At 39.9% G+C, this 13,538-nt stretch overlaps 1 protein-coding gene across 1 annotated transcript in view; it reads right to left on the bottom strand.

Moving 5' to 3' along the window:
• The window catches only part of PDZRN4 (PDZ domain containing ring finger 4), a 230,329-nt gene that overhangs the window by 20,328 nt on the left and 196,463 nt on the right, over positions 1 to 13,538 (bottom strand). The window contains exon 4 of the mRNA XM_068272736.1: positions 4,944 to 5,042. Within this exon, the coding sequence (XP_068128837.1) occupies positions 4,944 to 5,042 (99 nt within the window). The remainder of the gene's footprint in view (positions 1 to 4,943; positions 5,043 to 13,538) is intronic.

The raw sequence follows: 13,538 nt of genomic DNA, 5'->3' as shown, positions 1-13,538 counted from the left end.
ACATCTGATGATTCGATACCTGCCACACCAATTCTCAAGGCTCATTTGGACAATTCCTTATTAGCTTGGCTCTAAAGAAACTGCTTACTCTCTGGTGACTGATGCGCTATGATTGTTCTCTTGATCTTAAGCTATATTTCGTGCTGAAATCTATTGAAAATCTGTGTACACTGTGTAGCAGTAATAGATCCCTCTCTGATTAGAGTTTGATTAGAAAGGGATCTATATGATGGTCAAATCTGGTGACCATCTATTCATTTATGGCCACCTTTATACTGAAAGGAACAACCTTGCTTTGCAGACAGAAATGTGACCATAAGACAAGGCTCTCTATGATCTCCCTGTGTGTTGAACACTGACTGAAATCAGCACAGCAACATGTAAGTTGTGTTCAGCCACAGCCACACACACACACACAGAAAATTAAGTAGCCAAAATAATATTTAAAAAACTGGTAATGTATACATTTGACAGAAACACCAAATTCCCCTTTAAATGTTTGAATTTTTTATGGGTCTAATATATTATGAATAGCTCAAAGACAAAGGAAAAACAAAAGTCGGATGTATTTAATGAGCTTTCTTGTGGAGATTTTACCTGGTTAGTTTATATATTTGAGTAACTAAGGAAGGGTATCAGGTGTGAACTGGCTATCACACTACTGTAAATAAGCATTATTAAATATCCTGCAACTGCGACTGTTGATATATTAAGTTGAATCTTGACAGCTACGGGGAGCTCTTCAGCTGTCCAGATGTTTAACATTTCTGTAATGAATAATGATCCACTGTACAGAGTGAAAGCATTATCTGTCACCTTCCATTGATGGTTATCCTAAGCCATTCATTTGTCCCTTCCTTGCCACAAGCTATTTTTCACAGAGAACACCTCAAGTGTAGCATTTGGATTTAGGTTACATCTTATATAAATGTTCTATACTCTTATTAAATAATAGTCTGTGTCACAAAAATAATAACCTACACGTATTTCAAGGCAAAAGTCAATGTGATTTTAGTGATTTGAAAAAAAATTCCAGAAAAAAACACCCCTACAATCTTTCCAAGGAATAGAACAAGATACTTATTTAAGGGTTAAAAAGAAATTTGAAAAATGATTCCATTCACCACAGCTGCTTATCCAGAATATTATTACTTCTCATCTAGATATTAGGTGTGTGTGTGTGTGTGTGTGTGTGTGTGTGTGTGTGTGTGTGTGTGTGTGTGTGTGTGTGTGTGTGTGTTTGTGTGTGTGTTTGTGTGTGTGTGTATCACTATACAAAAAATAATAGGATATGTAGGTTGCAAACCCTCATACACCACAGGGCAGCTATACTGCATATGGCAGTGGAGGCTGCAAATGGGAACTGCTGCCAAAGGGCCGCACATGAAATGCGAAGAGGCTGCTGCACACAAATAATAAGTGCAACATGGAAGGGTCGCCACAAGAAATCTGGCCACATACGTCCCTATGCATGGCAGAACCTGTTCACAAGTATATGGCAATGAGTTTACTATCATGCTCACCCACTGCTTAATATCTCTGCACAGGCCAGACAATATTGCCTTGCTCCTTAAACATACTCCAATAAAGATACTCTAATAGGCTATGTGAAGCAAAATGTCCAAAGGTGTTTTTTATTCTCAAATTAGTAGTAAAAACAGCACGGGGTCTCTTATGGCAAATCTGGATACTTAACTGTGAAACACCTTTGGTTACCTAATACTGGGGGACACCTCTGGCTACCTAATACTGGATGACACCTCTGACTACCTAATACTGGGGGACACCTCTGGGTACCTAATACTGGGGTCACATCTGGCTACCTAATACTGGATGACACCTCTGACTACCTAATACTGGGGGACATCTCTGGCTAGCTAATACTGGGGGATACCTCTGGCTACCTTATAATGGGGGAGACACCTCTGACTACCTAATACTGAGGATACCACTGGCTAGCTAATACTGGGGGACACCTCTGGCTACTGAATACTGGGGATGCCTCTGAATAGCTAATACTAGGTTTCACCTCTGGCTACCTAATACTGGGTTGGAGGAGGTATCTCTGGTCGCCTAATACTGGGAAGCATCTCTGACTGAATACGCCCCTGTGTTTGTTTTTCACTAATTTCTCGTGTGGGGGTCATAATTAGAGATGGCCTGAACGGTTCGCATGCGAACGGTTCCAGGAGAACTTTCGGTGGTTCGCATTCGCCAGCGAACGCAAACTTTTGCGAAAGTTCAATTCACCCCCATAGTGCGCCATTAGGATCAACTTTGCCTACCTATGCCTAGCTAACTACTGGGGCACCTATCTATGCCTATCTACCTATACTGGGACACCTACCTATACTGGGACTACCTACCTATGCCTAGCTAACTGCTGGGGCACCTACCTATGCCTACCTACCTATACTAGGGCACCTACCTATGCCTACCTACCTATACTGGGACTCCTACCTATGCCTAGCTAACTACTATGGCACCTACCTATGCCTATCTACCTATACTGGGACACCTACCTATGCCTACCTACCTATACTGGGACTTCTACCTATGCCTAGCTAACTACTGGGGCACCTATCTATGCCTATCTACCTATACTGGGACACCTACCTATACTGGAATGCTTACCTATGCCTAGCTAACTACTGGGGCACCTACCTATGCCTACCTACCTATACTGGGACTTCTACCTATGCCTAGCTAACTACTGGGGCACCTATCTATGCCTCTCTACCTATACTGGGACACCTATCTATACTGGAATGCTTACCTATGCCTAGCTAACTACTGGGGCACCTACCTATGCCTACCTACCTATACTGGGACTCCTACCTATGCCTACCTACCTATACTGGGACTCCTACCTATTCCTAGCTAACTGCTGGGGCACCTACCTACGCCTACCTACCTATACTGGGTCACCTACCTATGCCTACATACAAGAAGATATTAAGGTAGTTGCTTCATTGTGGACAGACCAAATTTGATCAGCTGGACAGTCACTGTTGTTCTATCATTGAGCTACCACAGCCCGGTGACCATATGGGCTTTAAAACCGCTATCGCCACGGTGCGCACCAGTCCAGCATGGCTGTCACTACGTAAACAGCCGTTTGCGGTGCGTTACACTGTGAGTTTGGTGTGTCAGTGTGAAGCAGTCCTCTATTTACACTCCCTGATTGATGTATACAAATGAAAGATGTTTTAAAGCACCTTAGTCCTGCAACTTAGCATTCAATGGGCTTGATTCACAAAGCGGTGCTAACCTACTTAGCACGTCTAAAGTCTTTAGACGCGCTAACCAGGGTGCTAAGTAGGTTAGCACCGGATTTCTCAATCAGATCGCGCGCTAACTTTGCACGCGCAAAGTTTTACGCACGCAAAGTTTTACTCGCGCTAAGTCCCATAGGCTTTAATGGGCACTTCGCGCGGAGCGCCCTGCGCTCTGTGCAGTACGCGCGTAAAGTTTTACGCGCATAAAGTTTTGCGCGCGTAAAGTTTTATGCGCGAAAAGCTTGTTTAGACGTGCTAAGGGGGTATTCACAGGCGTGCTAACAGTTAGCACCGCTTTGTGAATCAAGCCCCATGTGATTTCTGCCCTTAAAACGCTGCTTTGCGTCAAATCCAGATTTTTCCCCGGGACTTTTGGCGTCTATCCCACTCTTCCATGCCCCCCTCCAGGTTTTAGACCCCTTGAAACATCTTTTCCATCACTTTTGTGGCCAGCATAAATGTTTCTAGTTTTCAAAGTTCGCATCTCCATTGAAGTCTATTGCAGTTCACGAAAGTTCACGTGAACCAAACCTTTTGCGGAAAATCGGAGGTTCGGGCCATCTCTAGTCATAATCTGGATGGGGCACTAAAGTCTAATTTTGCTAAGGGTGTTATGAAACCTAAGGGTGGCCACTAATGATACAATATTGTTCATCCAATCTTACCAAATCTATGTAGTAGAAGAGTAAACTGAGTGAATATATTGAATGAATACTATAGGCTTGTCCCTTATATTACATAGAAATGGTAAGATTGGATGAAACAGATTGGATCATTAGTGGCCACCTTAAGGCTGACCCTGCTCACACAGTCCTTCCACCATAGTCATAGATTCTCCCACAGAGTTTCTCCATAGTCATCAATTGTCTCACAGAGTCCCTCCTTCATAGTCACTGAATCTCCCTCAGTGTCGCTCTTCCATAGTAATCAATTGGCTCACACAGTCCTTCCTCCATAGTCACTGATTATCCCTCAGACTCTCTTTTCTATAGTCATCAATTGGCTCACACAGTCCCTCCTCCATTGATTCTGTCTCAGTGTCCTCTCCTACAACTTCTCTCACAAAGACAATAATAGTATAAGTTTTAATGAAGGAAGCAGTGTAAATTGCTAACACAGTGTGCTCTGTGATGTAATGCATAGCAATGTATCAGCTTCCCGCATGATACGGTTAGAACAATTAATGCATAACTTGAAAATAGTGGGTTGTTATGTTTGAACAGATGTTACTTTTTGTTTTCGCTTTTTGGTGAGCATGTGTTTGTGTAGTTATAAAATTAAACTTGTTTTTCTCAAGTTTCATACATTTTTGATTGGTCCACCTTAAATTTAATAAAGATTAACACGTTTGTACATAATGAAATACAAGACAAAAGCACACCTGAGAATGAAAATCAGACAAATCAAATCATATTATCAACTAATTTTATATACATTTTGCTTCCAGACTTCCCTGGTGGAGTACACTATTTTGTTGTGTTGTATCTTATACTGATACACTGCTTATCCTATATTTACTCTATTACAACTCCATACTATTTCCCTTCTGAGATGGCCACTATTGTGGTTCAGGACAGACAGTCTCTGTGATCTCCACATAAGACATGATCTTCCTTGCTCTCTTTTCCCACCTTTCCTTATTACTGTCAGTCATTCTCTCCGTACCTCACTGACATATATCCCTGTATCTTCCTCATCATCCGTTCTGTAGCACACAGTTAAGCCAAGTCTGTCTTGACTATTCATACGACACAGTTCAACTTCCTGTAAAACAAGAGGAGAAAACCTAATTAAAAAATGAAATGTACATTCCACAAAGCACTGAAAGGCATAAATTATGATACATACAGAGTAGACCAAACTAACACAAACATGCAATACTGTAACTACAATCATGAGGGCATCAGATGTCCTCAGAGTGCTGCTCATTCTCATCACACAGTACATCTTTAGATGCTATATTCATCTTTTGTAAAATACAGCACATAAGTTTAATTGATTATGTCAGTCTATGATGGTGGCCATACATCTAGGGATTTGGCGGCCTAATCAACCGACCGTTTTGATAGTTTTGTTGAATTGAGAGAGAATTGAGTGTGTTGTGTTCCAATATGGCCAAGGATATCACTTGTAGTGTGTGGGCCACTAGTTTATTGACTTTCGATCAACCACACCAGTTGATTGCCCAATAGATTTGATTACTTAATTGCAAAATCGCTAAATGTATGGATATAGCCTTATTTAACTGTTTTATTTAGAGCTAATTCACAGTGCTCAGTTGCATTGCAGAATAATTCTGCATGTCAACACACTGCCCATACAATTCTATGGGCCTGTTCACAGTACTGCGTTGTAACAGATCACCTTATTCTAACTCGCTGCATGCAGGCTTTGTATTAAAGTCTAGGCCAGTCTCTGTTGCAGTTTACACTCATTATAAGGCATGCATTATGCAATTGACTACTGTTAATCCAGCCTAAGGATAAATTCACAGTGTTCAGTTGCATTGCAGAATGATTCTGCATGTCAACTCACTGCCCACACAATTCCATGGGGCTGTTCACAGTAAAGGGTCGTAACTGATCATGTTTTTTTAATTTGCTGCATACAGGCTTTGTATTAAAGTCTGTGTCCAGTCTCCATTGCAGTTCACAGTCATTTTAGCACGTGAGTTATGCAGCTGACCACTGTGAACCTAGCCTAAAGGTTCAGTTTTACTTATGATTGTACACCTTTTTAGTACTGGAAGAGTCCCTAGGAGAGTCTCAATTAGAAAGCAATTAAGGTGGGCAACAAAGATTCGGCCACACTACTAATGAATTATTTAAGTATGCAAGAGATTACATATGGTGCAAACAGCAAGAGCCTGTGTCACACAGCAAGAGACTGTAGCAGAATTAAAATGTATGGCTTAATTTACAAAAAGATTAGTGATATCTGAAAGTATAACTACTTTTCTGCTTCTACAACACATGAGAATATATTTGAATTCAAAAAAGTTTAAATCGTTTTCTCCAACTAGAGTTGGGAATAAAATAAGAGACAGCTGTTTGGCAGGTGAATTCCAAGGTAGAATGGAAAAGTAAAAGCTGTTAGAATTTCAAATAACTCACACTCCTTGGGGCATATTTGTAAAGTGTCAGAAAATCCCTGCTTTACATGCTGTTCCTACCATCCCTGGCCTATTTATAACGTCAAAGAGTTTATTTGTGATAAATAACACTGCCGTGATTTCCAGCAGCCTTTTCTTCAAGCTGGCCTCCAGCTGGTTTGGGATAACTAAACTGATCAATGAGAAAGGAGAAGAATATCCATGCCTTCATTGAAATAAATGACCCTGATTAATAGCTGGGGTTTCTCCGAAGGTCAGCCCTCTTAGTGGGAGGTTCTTGCACTTGGCAATATCTTCTCTATATACAGATGCAATTGGCCTTATCAAATCAAGTTGATTTTTTTTAGTATTATGAATTATTGCCCAATAATTTATAATGATTTGAATAACTGTATCCTTTTGCAAACTGGTCCCATACATACTGTATGTTATTCATCTATCTTTCTGTGGTGAAAGTACTGTAAGCCCCTTGACCTCCTGCTGAGCAGGGAGGAGTGAAAATGCCTTTGGCAGTCTTGAGGTTTTTTTTTAGAACTTCGTGTGGTTCTGCTAAACTTCCTCAAAGCTTATTTATACATTCCATTAAAGTCAGTGATCCAACTTTAAAGGTTAATAGCAAAAAACATGTTCAAGAAAAAAACTTGTGGTTTTCAGAAAAGCAGATCAGATAGCAGGAAAAAATGGAATTCTGCATGATGGACAGTGTACAGAGTCCAGCGGAAACATTAGGCCGTGGAAGTAGGACATGAGATTGAGAAACAGTGCCAACACGTCAACTCAACCCACTAGCTGCAGTCTCTGCCATCAAAACAGCTGGCATCATGAATTGGATGAAATCCAGTTTGCAATATGTAACAGTCAGTCACCCTGGGGGTCAAAATGGAATGAAATTAAAGGGGCACTATGGTGAAAAATTGTAAAATTTAAAATATGTGCAAACATATACAAATAATTTTTTTAGTAAAATGAGCCATAAATTACTTTTCTCCTATGTTGCTGTCACTTACAGTAAGTAGTAGAAATCTGACAGTAGCGACAAGTTTTGGGCTAGTCCATCTCTTCATAGGGGATTCTCAGGGATTTATTTATTTTCAAAAGCACTCAGTGAAAGACAGTTTCTCCGTCCAACTGCCAAAAAACTGTGCAGCGAGCAGGGAAGTTGGCCAGCATCATTATTTAAATCCTTTTTAGGAAATATCTTTATGAAGAATAAAAGCCTTGCTGAGAATCCCCTATGAAGAGATGGACTAGTCCAAAACCTGTTACTTCTGTCAGATTTCTACTACCTACTGTAAGTGACAGCAAAATAGGAGAAAAGTAATTTATGGCTCATTTTACTCTGGAAAAAATGTACTTCTTATTTGTCTATGTTTGCACATATTTTACATTTTATAATTTTTCGCCATAGTGCCCCTTTAAGGTAATTTTTATTGGAGTGGGCAATGGATACAGTAAAACACATTTGCTATATTGGACTTACTTATAGTAAGTGAATATGTATTAAAGCAGTATACAATAACTCCTAGGAATGACAGTTCTCTATGTTTGTACTACAATACAGCTAGTTAAAGGACAATGTGATCCTGCAGTAGTACAGTGTCTAACAAATGTGTACACACTCTTCTGTCCCAGTTACTCAGCACAGCAGTACTCAAGGAATGCTATAGCTTACAGGTCTTCTCACAGTACTCGGTGCAGTGAAAACCTAGCAAACAAGGTTGAGGACTACAAGTACTTTGTAGTAACTTGTCACACAGTTCTAATCTATTTAACTCTGCTCTGAATTAATCCTATAGCTTACAGTCCTTTTCACAGTACTAGGTGGAGTGTACATCTAGCAAAAAAGCTAGAGGACTACAGGTGCCTTGAATAAATCCTATAGCCGACAGTTCTTCTTATAGTACTTTGTTCAGTGTACAGCTAGCAAACAAGCTGGAGGACTAGGTACCTTGTTGCAATTTGTCACTAAGCATGCACAGTTCTAACCTATGTACACAATACACCCTATAAATCATAGTTTTAAATTGGTAAAACAGACCTAACTACAAGCTATCTCTACCTAAAGCATACACTTCTCTCCCTATCTCTGTCTGTCTAGCTGCTATCACACAGACAATGCAAGATGGAGTTACAAAAACCCTCCCTCCACACCCTTTTATATATGCCTGTGGTGGGATCTGTTCTTATTAGCTGCTGGGCCTTGCTCTGAATCCTAGGAGCAAATGATTCACCCGAAAGATGCTGTGCTTGCCAATGAAATTTTCGGTACCATACCACCGCCAAGTTTTGCCTGCCATCATTGAGTCTTTCTTATGGGAAGCTTCAGTAAGCTTAATTCACTGCAAGATCAAACTTACGAGTGACTCTCACTCTTTCATCCCTACTGCTGAGGCTCAGCTTTTTGACACTGGGCCCTATATTGTGCCTCAGAATTATTTGGTAGTCTTGAGAGTTTATACTACCACGCAAACAGTCAAAACTACCAGTTCTTCTAGCAGCAAAGAAACCCTAAAAGAAATAATCAGTAAATGTCCTCCATTTTGACTGTAGGGACTGGATTTGTTTGTGATGTGTGTTTTCAAAAACCTCTTTCTGAGTCAGCTGTGGGCTCCCCCTGGGTCTCTTGTCCTAGCATCCCTTTTGATTTAGATGGCAAAGAATAGTGTGAGCTGACACTTGTACCTTGTACCTGCTGGTCAGCTTGAATTTGTTTAGAAGTTGATTGAGGTTCTATATCCACCATTTAAACAATTATTCATTGTAACATATGAGGAATCTTTCTCTTTTGTTTACATTCATAGTTATTAGTTACAGTGCCATGGGCTGTAAGCGTCTTTACAATGTTGCTCACAGATCTCTGGAGATGCAGCCTTGGGATCCTTGGGATTATACATACTTTTCTATCATTTTGTTTCTAAACTCCTGCAAAAACTGTCCTTGCTCTTCTTTGTTTTCTCCATGCTCAGTGTGACCCAACATACTCTCCTGTTTCCTCCCACATTCCAAAAACATACACATAAACTTATCAGCTTTCCACAACAATTGGCCTCAGACTACGATAGGGACAAATGACTATGGTAGGGATTTGATTGTGAGACCCCCTTAAGGAAAAGCTACTGATAAGAATATATACCGTGTAAAGTGCTGTGGAAGATCTGAGGACTTTATAAATACTAAATAAATAAATATTTCCAAAGATGTCACACCTAACTTTGTGAAGACTAAGAGCATACTTGATATTTTACTGAATTATCATTTATAAAACAAACAAAGAAATGTAGCCTTTTACTTGCATGTTTTGTAAACAAAATTTAATTTTTCAAGGTGTATCAGGAAATAGATGCAATCATTCAAAAGAAGTAAAATTGTATGTACACTACATACATTTCTGATTTAAAGGACAAACGAGGTGACATGTGACATGATGAGATAGACATGTGTATGTACAGTGCCAAGCACACAAATGACTAGTCAATAAAACACCAAATACTGCGCTGATATTCAATAATGGGTGATGTTATTTCAGTGGTGCGCTACTATAACGGTGAGTGGCCACTGCTTGGGGTGTGGTGGTGGTACCTCACTGAAGTGGAGTATTTGCCGTTTCTGTGTTGGAGAAGTGACGCCTGCCACTGGGAGTGTGGAAAATGGATTGCTAGGATCCGTGTGCGCAGCTATATTTGGGACACAAATAACTAGGCTGTGCTTCTTTTTTTTCTTTCTCTGCCTGAAAGTGTTACAAATCAGGTATGCAAGTGACAGTTTCTGTCTGGGGGCACATGCCTATAGTGCCTTATGGTAAGTCCGGCCCTGTGCTTGATGAAGATAATGCTCTGATCACAGGACTAAAACATATTTATTTTTCAGTCTTTCCCGGCAATGGACTATTGGAAGACAGGCTTGTTCCACAGGGGAATTATATTGCTTGATAATAAATTAAAAAAGAATCATGCACATTTCTGCGTGCACAAGTCTTCATTTGTAATTTGTAATTATTTTTGATTTTTTTTTTATGCATTTGTACAGTTGAAACTCAAAAAATCTTCAACTTAAAGGGTGAACTTAATATATGAAATAGGCTTAGTATATGCAATGTGAGATATTTCAAGCCTTTATTTGTTATAATTTTGCTGATTATGGCTTACAGCTTATGAAAATCGCAAAATCTCAGAAAATTAGAATATTGTGAAAATGTTCACTATTCTAGGCTCAAAGTGTCAAACTCTAATCCGCTAATTAATCCAAAACACATGCAAAACACTCATGTCATATTCCATATGATATGAGTATCTAAGTTATAAATTACAATTTAATAATTAAAGTGGACTCTTGCACAGGACAGAAGGACAACAGAGAAATGCACCCTGTATGTATTAAAAGAGTTTAGCCTGTTTAATTCCCTGTCATTTGTGTCTAATTACAAGTTGTAATTTGATCTCTACCCATGTCACATGACTGCCACGGCAGAGATGGCAGATAAGCTCATTTGAGAGCACAGGCTGTTAACAATATGTCTGCTTCCATGAATCAGGAAGAAGAAACAGTGCAGATTTATTTTAGGATTTTTATCAGCTGTAACAAGGACATTTTTTTTTGTTTAAAGGTTTGTTTGATTAGATTAGATTAGATTATCTTTTAGAGCAGAGAGGACATTCTGAGTTCAGGTCCGCTTTAAACCTAAGAAGTTACCAAGATATCACACATAATAAAGTGTGATTTTCTCACCCCCAGGGTCTGTATTCCACACATGGGGCCTGATTCACAAAGTGGTGCAAACTTTTTTGCGGACTTTTGCGCGCGCAATTTGCCGCGATTAGCGCGATCGCGGACTTTTGCGCGTGCAATTTGCAATTGCACGCGCAAAAGTCCGCGATCGCGCAAATCGTGGCACTTTGCGCTCGCAAAAGTCCGCGAAAAAGTTTGCACCGCTTTGTGAATCAGGCCCATGGTCTTGAAATCCCGCCCCCAGTGTGAATTTGGGCCAGGGTTATTTTTTTCTTTCTAAACCATAGGTGCAAAGTATGCTGGGGGATTGATGTCCTAACTCCACACCTATGTCCTTCTCCCAGCCTACAACCTCTGTGAAAAGAGATGTGATCTAATCCAGGCAGGCAGACAGACATGTGAAATAATAATTATAGCAAACAGAAATGATAAGGCAGGCTGCAGCAGTTCTCATGTCTCTCCTCTCTCTGCACGCTGTGAAAAGAGAAGTAATTTGATCCAGGCAGGCAGAGTCAGAGAGCAGGGAAGGGAGGGGAAGGGAATCAGGCTGGAGGGAGGGGGGACACAAGGCTGAGGGTGTATTTTAGCAAGGCTTCAGCATGAGAAGAAAGAAGGAAGTGCTGCTACAGATATAAATGTGAGTCTGTTCTATCCACTATGATGTACCACATGTAAACTTTATATGTTTATCTAACTGTACACAGTGTATAGACTATATATATGTATTGCCATTCAAACCTTTTTTTTTTTTACCCAAGGTGCTCTTTAAGTCGAGTAACTGAAATAAATGGACTTTTGAACAATATTGTAATTTTTCGAGTTTTACCTGTATTATAATTGTACTGACTAATTACTTGATAAATTTGGGGGAATTATAGAACCACTAAGGAACTTGTGACATCTGAGAAAAAAAAGAGTTAGGGTCCGTTTCCACTGGAGCGGAAACCGCTCTGAATCCGCAGAGTTTCCCGGCAGGCAAATTGCGCGGGGAAACTCTGCCATAGGAAAGGAGGGCGCCGCCAGCCGAATTGCTTACCCTAGTGATTTGGCCGACACAGGCCACAGATTTCGCGTGGGAGGCTGCGAATTCCATAGACGTGCATGGCATGGCTTCTGGGATTCGCCTGGGATCCCGCACACTGACGTGTGCGGCAACAAGTGGAGACAGGCCCTCAAAAAAGCACCGTTGTGTCTTACATTCTCAGGTCAAATACATTCATATGGAATTCAATACTGATACAGGGATGCCAGCTACACTGAAATCTCTATGTTTCAGCAACTAATGTGTGCATGTTTTGGGGCCATAAAGGTAGCCATTACTAGATTGTATTACACAGATTTTGTGTGTCAGCAAGTGTCAGACAGAGAGTTTGCTGCAGGCTACCAACATGTGACAGCAAATTAATGATCTTAGTAGAGTGATTAGCAGAGATTAGAGGTCACTTGAAACTTTCCTGGCATTTTACCAGTGTCATAAAGCTTATATCTACTGTTAACTAGACTCCCTATCAGACCTGAAAAGAAAATTATATTTTACTGTCCGTCAATATTGATGTTAAAAGCTTCCTAAATGTCAAATGAAGTGAAATGATCATCTCTTTATGGCCAATTTAACAGCATAATTTGGTTTTATAAGCCTAAACTTGATATTTTTTAAATAAGAACTAAATGTCCATATAAGCAGTAACTAACTCCATTAATTGCATTTTTCATTGTGCAAGATATACAAAATTCCAGTTTTACGCAGTCTATAGTAAATGGATTGCTGACATTTTACTGCTCAAGGAATGCCAGTTTATATCATGTCCTTGATTTACTAAGTTGAGGAATTGCAAATTATAATTTCCTTTGCCTAGTGCCAGGGGTGTAACTAAACTTAATAAGGCCCCCCTCCAAAAATGATAGCATGGACCCCCTTGGTCCTGGATCCCCATACGGGTCACGTGATCGGGAGCCGGAGCTGGTGAATGGCAGCAGAGAGTGTTCAGCTGTGAAGCAGGGAAAAATTATACATGCTCCTGCACATGGTTTTCTTCTACTGTAGGTGGTATTTTCACATCTTGTCAGAAAATGCATTTAAACCACCATCAAGCAAGAAAATACTCAAAATAATTTTGATAGTACTTTTTCAACTACCTTTGGGTCCTTATTTAATTGTAACAAGCTGAAAATGTATTTTATAGAGAAGATGAAAATTATCTACTAGGAGATAACTCAGGGGAAAACGTTTATTGCAAATAGGCCATTGGGTTTTCTCCTAGATGAGTTTTCTCCTAGATGATATTTTAAAATTTCTCAATAAAATGCCTGCTAAGCCAAGAAAATACTCAAAATAATTTTGATAGTACATCTGTACTTACTTCTCAATACTTTTTCAGTTGAAAAGTGCTGGAAAGTTATTTTAAATAAGAAATGAAAAATTA

Source organism: Hyperolius riggenbachi, chromosome 3, assembly GCF_040937935.1.
Source record: "Hyperolius riggenbachi isolate aHypRig1 chromosome 3, aHypRig1.pri, whole genome shotgun sequence".
NCBI lineage: Eukaryota > Metazoa > Chordata > Amphibia > Anura > Hyperoliidae > Hyperolius > Hyperolius riggenbachi.
The sequence above is the reverse complement of the archived record's forward strand: the minus strand, read 5'-3'. Positions and strand labels throughout refer to the sequence as shown.